The sequence below is a fragment of the Lepisosteus oculatus genome, chromosome 10 (assembly GCF_040954835.1).
Source record: "Lepisosteus oculatus isolate fLepOcu1 chromosome 10, fLepOcu1.hap2, whole genome shotgun sequence".
NCBI classification, from domain to species: Eukaryota; Metazoa; Chordata; class Actinopteri; order Semionotiformes; family Lepisosteidae; genus Lepisosteus; species Lepisosteus oculatus.
This window is the reverse complement of record NC_090705.1, coordinates 12589685-12608202: the sequence shown is the minus strand read 5'-3', so window position 1 is coordinate 12608202 and position 18518 is coordinate 12589685. Positions and strand designations below refer to the sequence as shown.

Below are 18518 nucleotides of genomic sequence, written 5' to 3'. Positions count from 1 at the left end.
GATTATTTCCTGTTGCAGTATCATGACAAATATTATGAAGTTATTAAGCACCATAATTTACAAAATATTTTAGTATGCTGTGGTGATACATGTAATGTTATGTTCAATTTTAGAATAAAATTATTGTTCCCAACACATCTAATTAATAAAATACAATTAAAGTAATAAAATTGTGATACCTTTAATAATTGACTTGATTCTAAATCTTTTTTTAAAGATATTAGATCTGGTGGGAACATGAACAATCTGAATAAATTAATACTAAAACCTTTTTTATGTCAGTAGTTGGTGTAATTGAATGGATTTTTTAGGTCCATCTATTAATGGTTTTAGCAGCAGACGTTTACTATAAATTACATTCCTGGAATAGGGAATGTGTTGATAATTTGTCCAAATAAATTAAAAGAGGAAAATTATGTTTGTCACAACTGCATTCACCAGGTGTTAATAAGGTACCATATACAGTATAGTATCTATTATATTATATATAGATACACTGTATATAGTATATGAAGTAGTTCAAGTAGAGAGCTGCGTCAGCATGCGTAGGCTGCAAAGGAACAGGTAACGGGCTTATTCCATGCTGAAAAGAAAGGAAACACAACGTTTCGGCCATGGAGCCTTCTTGTTGTGTTTCCTTTCTTTTCTTTTCAGCATGGAATAAACCCGTTACCTGTTCCTTTATAGTATATTAATGCATTCCCACATACAATATGTTTCTTATTACATGTATAAATACATACAGTATACTGTATATGTATTTATAAAATCCTTTAACATCCCAACTCTGCTTGTCCTCTTGGGTGTCTCTTTCATGCTAACTCTTCCTGGTGTGTCATGTGTTCATTCTTTTTTGGGAATTTGCATAAAATGTTCCATTTAGATGCAATCATTTTTGTCTGTTCAGGCATTTGACTCGACATTGCTTCAATGATTATTGTCTTTTATTAGCTCTGGATAAACTCTGGATAATTTCTCTTTTTTATGTTTGTGTAAAATCTTAAATCATACAAAGAAGAATGTCACTCAGAGTTCACGTGCAGAAAGTGACAGATCTCTATGGAAAAGGAAGAAGACTGGTTCAGATGAAATTCAGAGGTGGGGTTTCAACAATTTTCAAAAAGCTGGTACATTTTCTATAAAAACATGTTTAGTGGCAATAATGGACAGTTAGGTTTTACATATTTTGTATGTGTTTGCATCTACTTATGCTATTACCTGTATAAAGCTTTTAAAATGTCACAAAAACTGAGTATTTTAAAAGCTTAAAATGTGAGATACATTTTGTTAGTGAGGAACTGATTGATCTTATATCTTCTTAAATACCTTTCAAATGTATAGATTTGCCCATTTAAAACCATGCCTTTTAAGTTAAAGAATTTCTAGAATACAGGTACATGTGAATATGTATAAAACATCATTCACTGATTTAAACTCTTTAAATAGTCACAATCCAAACTATTTTTTGCTGATGTGTTTTGTACTAAATACATTGCTCTTTGAATCAGAATTTCTTATAGAAATTTAATATAATTTACTTAGGGCTTATTCTTTCACTTACAGCAACATTACTCCAACATTATCATTCACATATTGGTATGAGTTGTGTCTTCACAAAAATTACAACAAATGTTTTTTTATATGGAAAGGTAAATGAGTTAATAAGATGATCACTTTTCTGGTTTGTTCACTTACCACACTGTAGAGTAAATGTCAAATTTGAAGGTCTTCAGTATCAATAAATAATGCTTTTCCTATTTGGTGTCTTTAACCATAGACACTAAAGAATACTGCTGACCTCTTAAAGCTCTATGAGGATTGCAAGAGACAAAACATTTATATTCTCTCATTTTTGTTATTGTTAGCAATACTCTTTTAACAGTCATCATTAAGTTGTTAGAATAATGTGCAGTTACTTTTTAATTTTGAAGGTTTTTCTGCAAAGTCAGAGCCTCTGTATTGTGGAAGCGAAGCTAATTTTGATGAGGTAGGCCATTTTCATTTTGATGTTGTTTTTAATTGGTTGTAATAATAATCTTGAAATTTTTTGTTACCTTTTCGTTTTGTTTAAGATTTCACAGGTAGGCAAGCATTTATGTAATTCAATGAGTAGAATTTGCAACATACCAATGTATGGTACCAATACCAGAGTATAGCAACTGGATTATCTTTACCACAAATATTGCAGACCTATTATTGGTATGAATTGCAGATTCATATGATATTGATATGAAATGCAGATTTACAGCAGATTCCAATACTGTATATCAGACAAGCTTTGTGTCTCTATACAACCTTCTTCAATACCTGCTGACAAGCTGATTTCCAGAAATTTCCAAGGCTTTGTGAGAGAATCAAAAACATTACAAGGTTACATTTACAGCATTAATTCATGCAGTACATTATGCACAACAGTTTGTACATGTTCAGAATAAGTGCTATAGTATGTAATATCAATATCAGTATCAATACTGTTTATACACTACATTAATTCATATTTAAATATTGAAAAAATCCAGTAAACTCCTGAATTTACTTGTTAAATCAACATTTAAATGTACAGTAGATTTAAAAAGAGTATAAATATATTTGGAAGCAGTTATGTACTTATAATATTTTGATGCACTGTGTCTGGTCTGGAAATCTTTTAGATATTTTCCTGGCCAAACTGTGGCTCAATTGAGGAAGATGATTACCTGACTGTGGAACTTTTTGAGTACAGTAAACTGAAGCGAAGGTAAGACTTCGAGTCTTCCAAAGAGTAGGTGATCCAAAGAGTTCTATAAGTGTACTTCGACCTTAAGACAAGCTACAAAGGGTGAATGTTTTGTATACTGAAGAATATTGAAAAAAAATCTGATTTAAAATATCAAGTGAAGCTGTTTCTGGGGTATGATAATTGTTGGACAGTTTGAATCATGGCAGGATTTTATAAACCCATTGGTTTTGCTAAGGAAAAGTGGCAGCAGATCATTTGCTAGATTCTTTTGGTGTGATTGCCTTTTTCTTCACGAACAAATGTTTATTTTCTTGAACACAGTTAAATACAATACAAAATGGAATTAGACATTCCCTATCCTTGTCAAATAGCCCCCTCCATGTTTCTATTTTAGGACCTCTGAAATGTGGTTAAATACCTTTCTAGAACCCCCATACAGCAAGGATTAGATTGTACCAACAGTATCACTATACCAGCTGCTGTCCCAGCACCACTATGGGACTCCTCCACCTCAACATGGCACCATGGATCCCTGCAGTTTAAAGTTCCATATAAATACTATCAAAATAAGAAAGGGTTCTTCATGTAAGTAGAAGGATTTTAGAGGCTTCCAGTTCTGCACCAACAACCTTTCACAGACAGCCAGGTTTCTACCACTGCAAGAGGTCCATATTACAGTCCCTCTCCTAGGATAGGTACTAAACCTAAACAAGAAATATCCCTGTTTAAACCACTGGACCAGCAGGAAAAGTCCTGTTTTCAGAACATGATTTCTGCACTTTCTCAAAATGTGCAAAAATGTGCACACAACACCCTCCTGACAGGAAGTACAGAGAATTTGTGAAGCTTAAACATAAGATACTGTATCATCCACAAAGAGTTAACTTCACTTTGTGAAGGTCAATTCCGAGGATTATTGGGAGGTTATGATTTTTTCTTTCTGTAATTTTTGTAAAAAAAGCTCTTCCATTTTGTTTTTCTCTTACATCTCAGGTGCATTGGATCAGTCAATGTTGTTTTGCAACAGGCAATTGCAAATGGTAACACCTGTGTTAAAGAGATGCTGGTAGACAAGAACCACCTGGCTCTTGGGGTATGTATTCATCCAGAATGTTTCTAAATCATCCTGCAGTACCTTCAACGGAGAATGTAAATCTGGAGATTAAGTCATAATTCATTGAAACAGTTTGATCAAACCTGTGTGGGGAGGATGTGTGGTAATATATGATGCTTTCAATCACTTGCACTAACAGAATAATTCACCGCAGACTGATGTGATTTTTAATAAAGCTCACTGACAAAAGAAATCTCCTTAAAAGCTTTCGAAAATAAGGTTATGTTCTTAAACACTTAACTGACTCTAACCTTGGTCTTCCTGACCTGATTTAACATTAGACAGTATTAGATTAGAGGTGGTCAAAATATACCTAATAATGAATTATTTCAGATTAAAAATGAATAGTAAAAAATACAAGGAGAGTTTACATGGTAATGGTACGGTATGTTTCTTTTGCCGTATTAGGTTTAACTCTCAATAAGGTTGAAATGGCCCACTGCCAAAACATTTTTTCAAATCTTAACTATTTTTAATACAGGTTTTTTAAATAATGAAATTTGATTCTTTTTTTTTTATGAAGATACGTCAGGCTGGCCTAACTTAAGTGTTGTTCTGCTCTCTTCATGTTATATTGTTCATACAAGACAAAATGATGATGGTGAATTCCATATCATTGAGCTGATGTGAGCTTTCACAATTTTTCTTATATATGTTATCTGTTACTAGATTACTATGTACCTTGAAATATTCTACATAGCTGACAAGCCTATGAAAGTACGATGGAAAGATGAAGACTTTGAGTACAGTGAAGATGAGAAGATGAAAATTGTGCAAGACAAAGGGTAAAAGTGTTTTACATAGTGGGAAATGCTATATATACTAATTGGTAATAATTCACAGTTTCACTAATTATGTCTTTCCTTATTTAGTAGAACATTATTGTGTTAAAAAATTCAGCAATTACATTTGTACTTTCTCTGCTGTAACAGGAGGTGGGGTATATATTCAAAATCTGAGCCTAAATAAAGATCAACAAGTACAATCTGAATACTAAATCTGGCCTTAGTGGCTTCATATTATTACACTACTGACATCAGCATGGTGCTTTTGCCCTATAGAAATCTTAACGTTTCGTCATCAAATGAGACACAAAACATTAACTAGTGCCACGGGCTCATCAGTATCAAAGATGATATTGAGTCCCAGTGTTAAAATTTTGTATGGGTTCCTGCATCAGATTCCAGCAACTATGATAATTGTAAATATATAAACAGGTCTTCCTTGATGCCCAGCTACATTTGCAGTCATTGTCCTTGCTGTGGTGAAGCATATCCTTCCTCAATCATTACACATTGTGGTCCATGTCTGGGTTGATCACAGGCGCTTCCTCTCATTTAGAAGCATGGCTGGAGTCAAGTAATGGTTAATGGATGAGTCTTGAATGCCCTAATAACTGCATGCTTTGCTGTTATTTCTTTGCTTCAGATGAACAAAGAATGCAACAATAGAGTAATGAATGAGTATATGCAGTGTTAAAATTAAATATTACAAAACTGCTTTCTCCAAGTCCTATAGTGCAGACAGTTCTTGTTTGGATGGGATTCAATTATTGCTATTATGTACTTCATGTTTTCAACTCTTCACAGAATGAAGAGTTCATTCTGTTATGCTCTGCATAATATTCATACACTTACAGTATAGTGTATTATTATTATTTTGTAGAAATCACGGGAAAGAATTTGGAATATTTTCAGATAATAATGGTGAGTAATTTACTTTTCAGATCTTTCTTTAAGAATGCAGTGTTCTTTCAACATTCTTGCAAAATAATGGTTTCTAAATTAGCCATCTAGCAAACCCAAAAATGTTTTATCTTATGCACATTACATTTAGCAGATGTCTCATTCAAAAGATAACATACTGCATCACTCTGTCAATGTGCAATGGCTCTCCATGAATGTTTTTGCCTAGAGAAATTACATTTAGATTATACAGCTGTTTACTGCCAGAGTCCTCTGCACTCAAATCAGCTGGTAGCTGTTTTCTCTATGCTGCCTGTCTTATAATCATTGGGATGCTGAACATATCCTGTGCTTTTTTTTTCTATGATTCATTTTAAATGACTCTGAAATGGCACTCACTCTTAGAAGGCACTTTATAATACAAACATTGATTCATTGAACTTATAAAGATACCACATGCTGCTAAGGTCAGTTCAGTTCCTTCTGCACTGATCGGATATCGTTTTGCTTCCTTTTAGAGGAGACTGAGAAGGATGTGCCTGAGGTGCAGTCAGAAGTGTTTAACGTCTACAGGAGACTTAGGGAACAGAAGAGAGAGTATGTTCACATAAAAACAACTGGTCTCTCTTTTTAATTGCTGTAAGATTACATTATAGTACCTGCAATAGTAATACAGTATATCAGCTTTATTGCAGGTTTGGTACTATTTTAAAATTCCATGCATTTGTAAAGCAATTTGTTTTTCTTAAACATAATTTTTTGTGTTGAAGAGTCAACTTTTTGTTATACTGTATATATCGATCTGAAATTCTATTTTCATTTCCCCAAAACATGCATCATTTTTAATTAAAAGTTTTAAAGGCTTGAATTGAATAAAATAAAATTGTTGATAATAACAGACATTTTACTTTAAGAATCACAAACAGTTTATAAAAGAATAAATGGATTCTCATTTCTAATAAATAAACTAGATTTTGCTTTTGCTTTTTCCCCTTAGTCGTCTCAAGCTGATTGAAAGAAAAGATCAGACTCTTTTTAGGCCACAAAATTTCCAGGTCAGTTTCTTCAGAAAACCATATTTACAGTATGGATTATTTTCCATAGTGTGCCATTAATTTGCACCCATGTTTGGTTCTGAGCTCTTTTTGTTTCTTATTTGCATTTAAGAGATGCTGTAGCACTTCTGATATCATCTGGCAACATTAGTCTGATTTTAACAGTAAGAGTAGCAAGGGTACAAAAGTCTTGCTTGTTTGTACTTATAAAGTGTTATTATGATTGCAAAAGGTGAACTTTGGTAGTCTTTTTAGCCATGATATAGATGTGTGCTTATATTTTAATATATAAATTAATTATGAACTCTTTTGAATTAGCTTATGTCTCATTGATATGACATAAAGGTCATAACTGCGGTCTAATGTCAGTGATGCAATGAAAATGAAATAGCCAAATATAAACTATTAAAGTTATTAAAATGTATAGATTAAAGCATAAAATATATAAAAAAGAATAAACCAGGATGAAGAATCCCCAAAGGCTGCGTCCTTGATCCTTAAATACTGAAATAATACAAAACAGTCTTGGAACCCTCATCTTAATCTCCTTAAAATGTCTTTATCCCTTTAAAGATAAACTAGCCTGGAGTACCTTTTCCAGTTTCAGTTATTTGAACAGTTACTTCACCAAACATTTTAGAATCAATGTCTCTCTGAGGCAGGCACTTCTTTGACTGATCAAGAAAAACACATTTCTTTAATTTTGTAGCCCTTCAGTTAATCAGACTCCAATCTACCAGTCAGCAATTTTACTTGTACACTCACAGGTTGTTACTGCAGCTAATATTTTTCCCTACTGTGCCCTGTGAAGTTTAATATAACAGTGCATGAAGCCAGGCAGCTGAGTGGAATAAACATCGATCCTGTTGTATACATTGACATTGATGGGAAGAAAAGGCACACAAGCACTCAAAAGTCCACCAATTGCCCAGAATACAATGCGGTACTGTGTTATCTCTCCTGATATTTGTTTGGTTTTCATAGGCTTTGTGATGTTTTGTTAAAGCAGTAATGTGCAAAACGGAGTCTCCCATATGCTGTCATTCACTATTGATCCATTGTAAATGTTGTAATCAAAGGCATTCCCAGAATTCTTGTCAGAATTATTTGTCTAAAATGACATATTATTACTGATCAGCTTAAAAACAAAATAAAAGTAACCAAAAACAAAAATAATTTATAACAGGAGTCAGGCAGTAAAGATACTATCAATGTGATTTGAGAAGAATTAATAAACAGTAATGTGGAAATTGAGTATGTGCATTGAATTAACAATATAAAGGGATTTGAAGGTAGATTATGATCAATAAATTTATTACTTCTATGATTCCAGACACCATAGTGGACATATGAGTTCATAAAAAAGAGGCTGGTGATGGGATTGAAAGCAGCCTGATCTATGAATGTGCTGTAATTTCACATGCTAGGAGCATAAACAGAAACTTAATAGTGTTAATGTTAGCTAAGAAAGACTTGAGCTTTAAACTATATCAGTTTATTAATAATCACTCCTTGTTTAGGTACATGTCAGCCAACATCAAAGTGTCTTAATTTGCCTTTGCTTTTATGATGCTTTTTAATTATTTTTGGTCTGGGCTAGTGTTGTACGTTTTAGTATTGTAATGCCAACAAAATGTTTTACAGGACTTTTATTTAGAGTTTTTTGAACCTCCAGATCTACTTATGGATAAGATCATTCTGATATCGGTAAGTTCCCATAGTTCTCACCAGTCAAATTGAAACTGAGGGATTTTGTCCTTGTTTTAATGAAACATTATGATAAATTTTTTTCAGGTTTTTAGCGCTGACAAAATACCTTTCAAGAAAACTCTGATAGGGATGTTCAAAATTGATGTGTCATCAGTTTACGAGCAGCAAGGCAAGTAACATGGTAACAGTGTTTCTGTCATCTGTTTCTGCTTCTCACCACCCCAGGGTCTCAGACACAGGGAGGAAGGATAAAAGAGTGAAACTGTAAAATAGGAGCCCAGATGTTTTAGATGGTAGAAAATGTTAGTCTGACAGTTTTTCTACTTATGTTATAAACGTAACTGACATTCAACCATGATCAACAGTTAGAGTGGCATATTACTCAATGCCAGAAGCATAAGGAGAAAATTGCAAGAGCTCGAGGCTACTGCATTAACAGGTAGCTTTGACATTGATTATAGTAATAACTGAAACATGGCTAGGGGACGAAGAGGGGGATAATGTATTTCTTATTTTTTCATTCTTAATGTTCAGACCCACCAAAATTGTCTTTTTAGTCTTTAAATCTTGAAGTGAATAATTTTTCCTATACACTTCCACCAGACTGGGAGAAACAAATATAGTAAATGTATTTATTTTCATTTTCTTTTTACTTTTTAATTTTTTAGTGATTGCACTCCAAGGCAATACTTTCCTCGAGGTGAACTAAAAAAGAAGCCTTCAGCTTCCCTTGTGTAAAGCACAACACAGACAAAATTGTCTTTATGTTAAAGGGTTTTAAAATCGGATAATTTTAAAAGTTTATGCTTCTGTGCAGATCACATGTTCCGGAACAAGTGGGCCATCCTGACAAATCCAGAAGACATCACAGCCGCCATAAAGGGCTATGTCAGATGTGACATCATCATTACACAGAAAGGGGATTTGGTGCACACGGGCAGTACAACAGCTTACTCCAGTTACATTGAAAGGCAAGTTAGAATTGTTCTGTTTGCAATGTTTCTTTTTTAATGAGTACAGAAAGATAGAAATATATAAATACATGTAAATAGATAACTGCAAATGTAGAACTGTTAAAGATAAAATGACTATACAGGTCTTCAACTTTGTAGTACTTCTTGCAAAGCTTATTACTTTGATTTTACACCTCTGGTCACTCCATTTTGTGTTACAGTGCCTTGCGAAAGTATTCGGCCCCCTTGAACTTTTCAACCTTTTGCCACATTTCAGGCTTCAAACATAAAGATATAAATTTTTTTATTTTATGTGAAGAATCCCCAACAAGTGGGACACAATTGGGAAGTGGAACGAAATCTATTGGATTTTTGAAACTTTTTTAACTAATAAAAAAATGAAAAGTGGGGCGTGCAAAATTATTCGGCCCCCTTGCGTTAATACTTTGTAGAGCCACCTTTTGCTGCGATTACAGCTGCAAGTCGCTGGGGGTATGTCTCTATCAGTTTTGCACATCGAGAGACTGAAATTCTTGCCCATTCTTCCTTGCAAAACAGCTCGAGCTCAGTGAGGTTGGATGGAGAGCGTTTGTGAACAGCAGTTTTCAGCTCTTTCCACAGATTCTCGATTGGATTCAGGTCTGGACTTTGACTTGGCCATTCAAACACCTGGATACGTTTATTTGTGAACCATTCCTTTGTAGATTTTGCTGTATGTTTGGGATCATTGTCTTGTTGGAAGATAAATCTCCGTCCCAGTTTCAGGTCTTTTGCAGACTCCAACAGGTTTTCATCCAGAATGGTCCTGTATTTGGCTGCATCCATCTTCCCCTCAATTTTAACCATCTTCCCTGTCCCTGCTGAAGAAAAGCAGGCCCAAACCATGATGCTGCCACCACCATGTTTGACAGTGGGGATGGTGTGTTGAGGGTGATGAGCTGTGTTGCTTTTACGCCAAACATATCGTTTTGCATTGTGGCCAAAAAGTTCGATTTTGGTTTCATCTGACCAGAGCACCTTCTTCCACATGTTTGGGGTGTCTCCCAGGTGGCTTGTGGCAAACTTTAGACGAGACTTTTTATGGATATCTTTGAGAAATGGCTTTCTTCTTGCCACTCTTCCATAAAGGCCAGATTTGTGCAGTGTAAGACTGATTGTTGTCCTATGGACAGACTCTCCCACCTCAGCTGTAGTTCTCTGCAGTTCATCCAGAGTGATCATGGGCCTCTTGGCTGCATCTCTGATCAGTCTTCTCCTTGTCTGAGCTGAAAGTTTAGAGGGACGGCCAGGTCTTGGTAGATTTGCAGTGGTCTGATACTCCTTCCATTTCAAGATGATCGCTTGCACAGTGCTCCTTGGGATGTTTGAAGCTTGGGAAATCTTTTTGTATCCAAATCCGGCTTAAAACTTCTCCACAACAGTATTACGGACCTGCCTGGTGTGTTCCTTGGTCTTCATGATGCTCTCTGCGCTTTCAACAGAACCTTGAGACTATCACAGAGCAGGTGCATTTATACAGAGACTTGATTACACACAGGTGGATTCTATTTATCACCATCAGTCATTTAGGACAACATTGGATCATTCAGAGATCCTCGCTGAACTTCTGGAGTGAGTTTGCTGCACTGAAAGTAAAGGGGCCGAATAATTTTGCACGCCCCACTTTTCATTTTTTTATTAGTTAAAAAAGTTTCAAAAATCCAATAGATTTCGTTCCACTTCACAATTGTGTCCCACTTGTTGGTGATTCTTCACATAAAATAAAAAAATTATATCTTTATGTTTGAAGCCTGAAATGTGGCAAAAGGTTGAAAAGTTCAAGGGGGCCGAATACTTTCGCAAGGCACTGTATATCTTGTCTCTCATTCAATGCCACCTTTATAAAGAACAGACCTTAATTACTGTCCTTACTATATGGGCAGTAATAAGTTAGAATACTGTATAATTATGTGCCTGAATGCATTTACTCGTAAGTTTCTTATAAATATGGAAAGGATTGTCTCTGTTTCTTCAGAAATCTGATGCTTCCAAAAGGAATCCCAGCAGAGAGGCCATGGTCTTACTTATGTGTGAAGATCTACAAGGCTGAGGGCCTGCCTAGAATGAGTTCACGCTTAGTTTCCAAGATCATGGGTGACAACAAGGTCTTTATTGACCCCAAAATACTTGTCTCATTTGTGGATCAACAGGTATCACAATTTTACTTTATTTTTTTCCTGTCACTTTGGTAAAGTTTTATTTTCTTCTTATCTGTCCATACATCTGTCAATACAACTTAGTTCTAAAACTCTCATCTTTGTATTTCCAATCTTTTTTTTTCACTTATGCTGATGAGAAAAATTTACATTTTGTGGGGTAGGATTTGTAATTTAATTCTGCTGTCTCAGTCTTCTGTAAAGTGTGGATTTTGGTATCTTTACATGTACACTGTCCATTATTTTAAGGGTTTCCTTCACAGAAATTTGTTTAACTTTATTCCAGGATGTTTGATTTTGGTATGCCCCGTTTTTGTGTTATGGTTCTGATTGAATTTTGCTTTTCATTCAGCTTCAGAATTGCTTGTTTTTATTTAAAACCACTGTTTATTTTGATTTTTGATTGCTAAACTCCAAACACTGAAATAGAAGTAAGACAGGTTGATAGGATATTCAGAAGATTTATTAATGCCTAATTATTTCCCCAACAACAACAACAACAACTGATCAATAAGGGGACTTTTTTGACCAGTTTGTCAGCAAACTGTCTTAATATTTTAGCTCCTTCAGAATAAAGCAGTTCAACACTGCCAATTTGTTTAATTGACCCACAAGAATATAATTTATTTGACTGTAATATCAATAACATACTTTATAAAAATTGTAGTTATAAGTCACGTTTTGTTCACGAGAAAATGTAGAGTTCATAGAGAAATTTGCAGTTCAGACTTTACTTTCTCAATACATTTGGAGGGCACTGTGTACACAGGGATAAGCAGAGGGCTGCTGTACACCATACAAACAATTTCCACAAGACAAGATGCAGAGCAGCTGTAGACATTTCCAGGAGACTGAAGACCGTAATATTAAAAATCATTCTCAACTATCATTTCCTCCTCTGTAATATTCCATTTACTACTGTTGTTATTTACAGTGCAGTATGTTTTCCTAGTTTTTAATGTATCCTTTTGCAAATAGCCATTGTGTCCACAGTATAGCTCATACCTTGCCTTATTTATCCAAATTTAGTTGAAAATGTCATTTCTAAGGCAACTTTCTATATCCATTTTGAAATGTTAAGGAACTGCTTTAATTGCTTGCCAATATTAGGATATTGTGAGATCAATAGGATGGTTTGTTTTTTCATTGCTCCTTTTCCTTTAATCACCAGAATTAGTAAAAGATGGATTAGATATTCTTGATAAATCGCCCCCTTATTTCTTCCCTTGTTTGGAACTGTGGGCCTTGCATTTCACTAAACCAATGCAATTCAACTAACAATTATGTAAAGCTTTAAACACATATTAATTCAGTGAATGCAGTTTTTAAAACGCTTCAAAATATATTTCAATGCATCTAAATAAGTCTGTCCCTTAAGTTTTTTGTCATTTCCTTTCTACTCATTTGTGTCATTTGACATATTTGCAATGCAAAAAAGCTTATGAAAAACGCAAGATGCCACTTGAGATAAGCCAGATGTAGTTTCATTTCTGTATTGTAATTGTTTGGTAAATTGTTCTAGTTTGCAGTCCTCAAAAATTAAACATATGATATATATTTAAATGGTACAGTCTTAAAGGTAAATTTCTAAAAACATCAGCACAATGTGTGACACAACATTTTCTTTTAAGATGACAAGTTATTTTTGTTTGTTAGGGTGAAACATCTGTTGTTCCAAGATCCTCAAACCCAGTGTGGAATAAACAAGTGACTTTCATGCAGCTATTTCCAGTGCTGTGTAGAAGAATTAAAATTCAAGTTCAGGACAATTCAAACATCAGTGACACGATTTTAGCTACACATTTCATTAACCTGAAGCAGATTTCCGATGATGGGCCTGAAGGTGAAACACTTACTGTTCCTGTTCTTTTATTTAAAGATCTTCTGATAACATCTGTTCAATGAAAGGAATGAGTACTCTAAATGTCTGTACTTTTATGTTTCCTACAGCTTCTAGGTCCTGTTGTAGAGTAAATTCCACTTGGGTTGTTTAATTCCCTGTTCAGCTAAAGTGTTTAAATACCAATTTGTCTAATTCACTAATGTAATCCACCAGACTGAATGTGACTAGAGTAATGAATTCTCCTTTAAGTATATCGTACCAGGAATACAAAAGATAACGTCTCTTTACATTTTAATGGTGTTTTGATTAAGGATGTAAAGAATACTCTGAAGAGATTATTACTGGAGTATTTAAGAGAAACTGTGAGGTCTCTGTAAAATGCTTTACAGCTGGATCAGCAACATTGAAATATGGCAATCATACTTCATCGATAAATTTGCTGAAAACTAAGATCTTCGCATATCTGTGTATATATTTTTGTTTATGGACAACCGTCAGTTAAAACAATCAATTATGTACAGTACTTATAAGCTAACTATGAAGAAAGAGAAGATGGTTTTACATGTTTAAAGGTGAAAGCTGACCAATGTGTAAGTGAAGACAATTAATGGATTACAGTACATGCAGGAGTACGTGATATCTTGATATGAGTTAAGAGACCTCACTGGACACTAAAGAAGAAGAGCAGATCATTTTGGACAAAGGAAATGCCTAACTAGATCTGATAATACTAGAAACAACTGAAAAGCCTTCTGTAAGATAAAACAATTTGGAAGAGTGTAGCCAAAGACAGAGGTTGGTGGAAGACACTTGGGGAGGGCTTCATCAAACAGTAGGATTTTTACAGCTCATTAATGTTATGGTGGTGGTGGGGAAATTAAAAACTGTAGCTCTTCTGCCAAGTAGAAGTCTTGATAATATTTGATGCCAAGAACTGTAATGTTTGCATGTTAACCCATAACCTCAAGGCAATTTTTTAAGGTGGCAATTTCATGCTTCTTAAAAATCCTACAGGATTTCTGCCCACATTTGGCCCAACATGGGTGAACCTGTATGGCTCCTCTCAGAACTCCACAGTGAGTGATGACTTGCAGAGTCTGAATGAAGGCCTTGGGGAGGGGGCCTTCTACCGTGGGCGCCTCCTGCTGGCTGTCGCCATGGGGGTGTACGGAATGTCGCCTCCGCAGAAATCGTCAAAAAAAAGGAAGAAGGCGCCGAAAACACTGAAGAAAAAGGTCAAAGTGAAAAGCAAAGTGAAAAACCAGGAAGATGGCGAAAACGGCCTAGATGATCTACAGCAGCCCACATCTGTCCAGGTTCAAGTGGAAGACATTCATCCACTTCCAGAGGTGAGCTGGCTGCGTGGCCTAACAGATTTCACAGTTCACAACCTACCAAAATTAAAAACAAAACTGCTGTCAAATTGAGTTTTGCTTTTTCATGCATAAATGCATAAATGCATAAATGCATCACTATTGCCAGCAGCCATACCACTCTGCAACTCACAACTGGCAACCCACTGAAGCTAAGCAGGTGTGAGCCTGGTCAGTACCTGGATGGGAGACCTCCTGGGAAAAATTAAGGTTTCTGCTGGAAGAGGTGTTAGTGGGGCCAGCAGGGGGCGCTCACCCTGCAGTCCATGTGGGTCCTAATGCCCCAGTATAGTGATGGGGACACTATACTGTAAACATGCGCCATCCTTTGGATGAGACGTAAAAACAAAACGAGGTGCTGACTCTCTGTGGTCATTTCTCAAAAAGAGTAGGGGTGTAACTCCAGTGTCCTGGCCAAATTTCCAATTGGCCCTTACCAATCATGGCCTCCTAATAATCCCCCTCTATGAATTGGCTATATTATTCTGCTCTCTTCCCCAATGATAGCTGATGTGTGGTGAGCGTTCTGGCGCACTATGGCTGCCATCGCATCATCCAGGTGGATGCTGCACATTGGTGGTGGTGGAGGGGAGTCCCCATTACCTGTAAAGCGCTTTGAGTGTAAGCAATTATTGATTATTATTATAAATGTGTCCCCAACATGGTTTTATCTGTTTGGTCAAACATTTCAAACCTGGTTCTGACCTGTTTCGCCATGGTTCTGAAAATACAGGTTTCTTAAAGTTTGTTGAACTATTCTGGCTGTCCTGAAAACTGCAGACCACGGCACAGAGAAACACAAGCAATTGGAACATATTCCTACTGACAGTTACTGTGGACATCTTGGCACCTGTGTTATCATGAGTGCAAATGGTGTTACAAAAATAAGATGTACAGTAGCACCCTCTGGTATGTGCTCCCATGTCCTTGGAAATATTTTATCAGAATTCATTGATCCATGCCTCACAGATTTCATTAACAGTTCTGCAACAAAATAATATTTCAACTAACTTTATAAGCACTCATTTGAGCTGTTGCCTAGTGCATAACGGTTGACATGCATCTGCCTGGTTGGCACTACAGTTGGATAAAGTGCGTTGTATGTATACAGCACTTCGGGATCCCTAATATTGAAAAGTGTTGTTTAGATGTAAGGATTGTTAGTATTAGTATTACAAATTATAAAAGCCTATGAATAAAGAATCTATAGTGATCCTAAACATTGTTTAAATTAACATTTCCTTATATAAGGAAAATCACAGATTCCCTCCTTCTATTGATGGAAGCAATATAAGATGTACAGTATGTCACACACTTTGAACCAGCTTGCAGATACTGTCTTTTGGGATTTGTTCATTTATTTTAAACTGTCTGGACAAGTATGCGCCTGATCATTGGTCCCTGAGCCCTAGATGTCACGCATTTTCAAAAGGGCTGAGAGGTTAAATTCTCAGCTAACTAGAAGACAGGTTTTGTCACATCATGGTGAGCGTGCAGAAAGGGAAGCAAGTGCAGTCCCAGGGTTTGGTCACTGTAGCACTATGCGGTCAAGCTGAAATAAATCGCTTTAAATGGTGTTTTGTATTGGCTAGGTGAAGTCTATCATAACAAATACAGTATGTCTTCCGAAATTAGAGTAAAAACAGCGACCCATGACGTTTTCCTATTTTCTTTTGGTATATGTAACAATCATAAATAAAACATATCTCCAAATATTGCACTCAAATTTTTTTTCAGGACATTTTTGGGAAGAAAAAAGATTTTCTTCTTCTAGCGACTTTCTTAGAGGCAACCATGATTGAAAAAAGTTTGGGTCTGAAACCCATATGTTTTGAGCTCTCAATAGGTAAGCATTTAAAAAGTAAGACTTCAGCTTTTTTATTGCACCAGACAAAAGTAGATTCTTGGTATATTTGTTTGTTTCATTCTGTCAGAGTGAAACTGAGAAATGTATTTTATTATTCAGATAATATGTCCCAAACCTCTCTAGATATGTTCAATAATATAAAAAGGTCACTAGTGAGCTACTTCTTCTTATACTTTCTTTAAGTCATGTGTTTTCATTTCTTTTGGAAGAATGGAGATGTTCGCTTTTTAGTTGCATGCACTTTAAGCAGTTAACATCTTTATGTTTTAAATATAATGGGTTTGGCTTTCCCCAGCAAGCATTGGGAGCTTATAGGAAAAATATCCACTTACTGTATTATGTTAACATTAGTGATGCAAAGAATATATATATTTGAAGTTGGTGTGGTAGAAGAAGTGGAACTTTTGGTGGTGCTCACAAGCCCTTCCATTTGATCTTCTAACTAGACAGTAGAAGACGTTACTGTAGCAAACCAAGACTTGTCTCTGAAAAACGTTTGTGTTTGGAGCCAGGGAATTATGGGAAACGTGAAGAGGGCACATCTCGAATTCCTGTAACCGCAAAAAAAGCAGCGACTCAAGAGGAACCTGATGAGACCTCAGTCTTAATAGAACCGGACCCTGTGGAGGAAGTTGTGGAAGAAGAAGAAGTCACACAGAGTGCCTGCATCACCCCTCCCTCTGTACCAGTGGAAACAGAATACGAAAGGTGCTTCTCACTAACTGGCGGTTCACTGTGCATGTTGACCTAATTAAGTCACAGATTGTCTATTTTAAATTTAAATTCTTGGCCTGATAAAAAACTTAGCAAACAATTCTTGTTTTCCATTGAAAAATGGAAAATGCACAATATTTTTTTAAACCTTAACCAGGAAATATGAATATTTTATATAAATATTGGCGGAATTTGGCCCCTCATCTACACAGGATACATATATAGTGATGTCAGCAGTCAGGTGTCATCAAGCTAAGATTAACCCTACCCCTAGTTCCTTCTGAAGTTCTGGTGAAAAACAATATTAACATTGGGCAGTCTTCAAGGAATGGACCACTCAGTAATTTTCAGAAAGATACTTAGACTGGTTATTGGGTTATTAGAATGCTTTTTATGATTCACTGCATGTCCAGTGCAGAGGTTTCTTTTTTAATCTATACCCATAGGTCTCATAATGCTTATTACCCATAAGTGTCATTTGCTCATTTGTAAATTTAGAAACTTTTAAGGCTTGATTATAGTGCTCTTATATGATTTATACTCCTTATGTAAATGAATAACAATGGAGGTTTGGGCAATTTGAAAAACAAGCCTTACTGGACATAGTAGCCTTAGACCTTAATGGAAATATAAATATTGGTTATTGGTGACAACCAAGGAAGACTGTGTTCCATGAATGTGAAGGTGATTGATAAGACCAGTTTATGATCCAGTATATTGCAAATTGAACTCGTGTTGTCTTACACCTAATCATTTACTGCACTAACCAGTCAAGATGAACTCTCTTCAATGTTCCTGCTTTCTCATTCAGACACTAAAACTTTTCAACATATTTTCCTTCTAATTCTGGTCAAATATTAGAATCTTGCATGTGTTAATATCGATGTTGACATAAACCATGCTACATTTCTCCATGTTTGCATTTACCATAACTTAAAATGCAGCTTCCTCTGCTCTGAGTACCTTGGCTATCCTGGGAGAAAGTAACCTTCTTTCGGAGCTTGGAGTCTAACATCAATTACATAGAACCTAGAAGTCTAGACAGGAGTTGAACGAGTCTATGTCATCCTTCCAGCTCTATTTTCAACATTCTTGAGTGCCATGCTCCATTTCATTGCAAACAAGCTCCCCACTCCCCAGTGCAGCTCACTTACGGAAAGGACAGTAAATTATTTAATCTCTAATGACTTCGGTGTACAACTAAAACCACCCTGACTTCTGTCAATAAGCTCCAGTCTGCTGATGGTGCTGCAGAATGTTCCTCAACAGAAATGGATCCCTAGATAGTTG

General features: G+C 35.7%; 1 protein-coding gene across 1 annotated transcript in view; it reads left to right on the top strand.

Annotated features, from left to right (window-relative positions):
* Positions 1 to 18518, top strand: part of LOC102696657 (fer-1-like protein 4) — a 75410-nt gene that overhangs the window by 19551 nt on the left and 37341 nt on the right. The window contains exons 11-27 of the mRNA XM_069194932.1: positions 1019 to 1098; positions 1932 to 1987; positions 2652 to 2737; positions 3713 to 3812; positions 4503 to 4618; positions 5499 to 5539; positions 6037 to 6115; positions 6516 to 6573; positions 7385 to 7516; positions 8218 to 8280; positions 8368 to 8452; positions 9101 to 9254; positions 11251 to 11425; positions 13088 to 13274; positions 14289 to 14623; positions 16385 to 16493; positions 17027 to 17222. Coding sequence (XP_069051033.1) covers positions 1019 to 1098; positions 1932 to 1987; positions 2652 to 2737; positions 3713 to 3812; positions 4503 to 4618; positions 5499 to 5539; positions 6037 to 6115; positions 6516 to 6573; positions 7385 to 7516; positions 8218 to 8280; positions 8368 to 8452; positions 9101 to 9254; positions 11251 to 11425; positions 13088 to 13274; positions 14289 to 14623; positions 16385 to 16493; positions 17027 to 17222 — 2052 coding nt within the window. The remainder of the gene's footprint in view (positions 1 to 1018; positions 1099 to 1931; positions 1988 to 2651; positions 2738 to 3712; positions 3813 to 4502; positions 4619 to 5498; positions 5540 to 6036; positions 6116 to 6515; positions 6574 to 7384; positions 7517 to 8217; positions 8281 to 8367; positions 8453 to 9100; positions 9255 to 11250; positions 11426 to 13087; positions 13275 to 14288; positions 14624 to 16384; positions 16494 to 17026; positions 17223 to 18518) is intronic.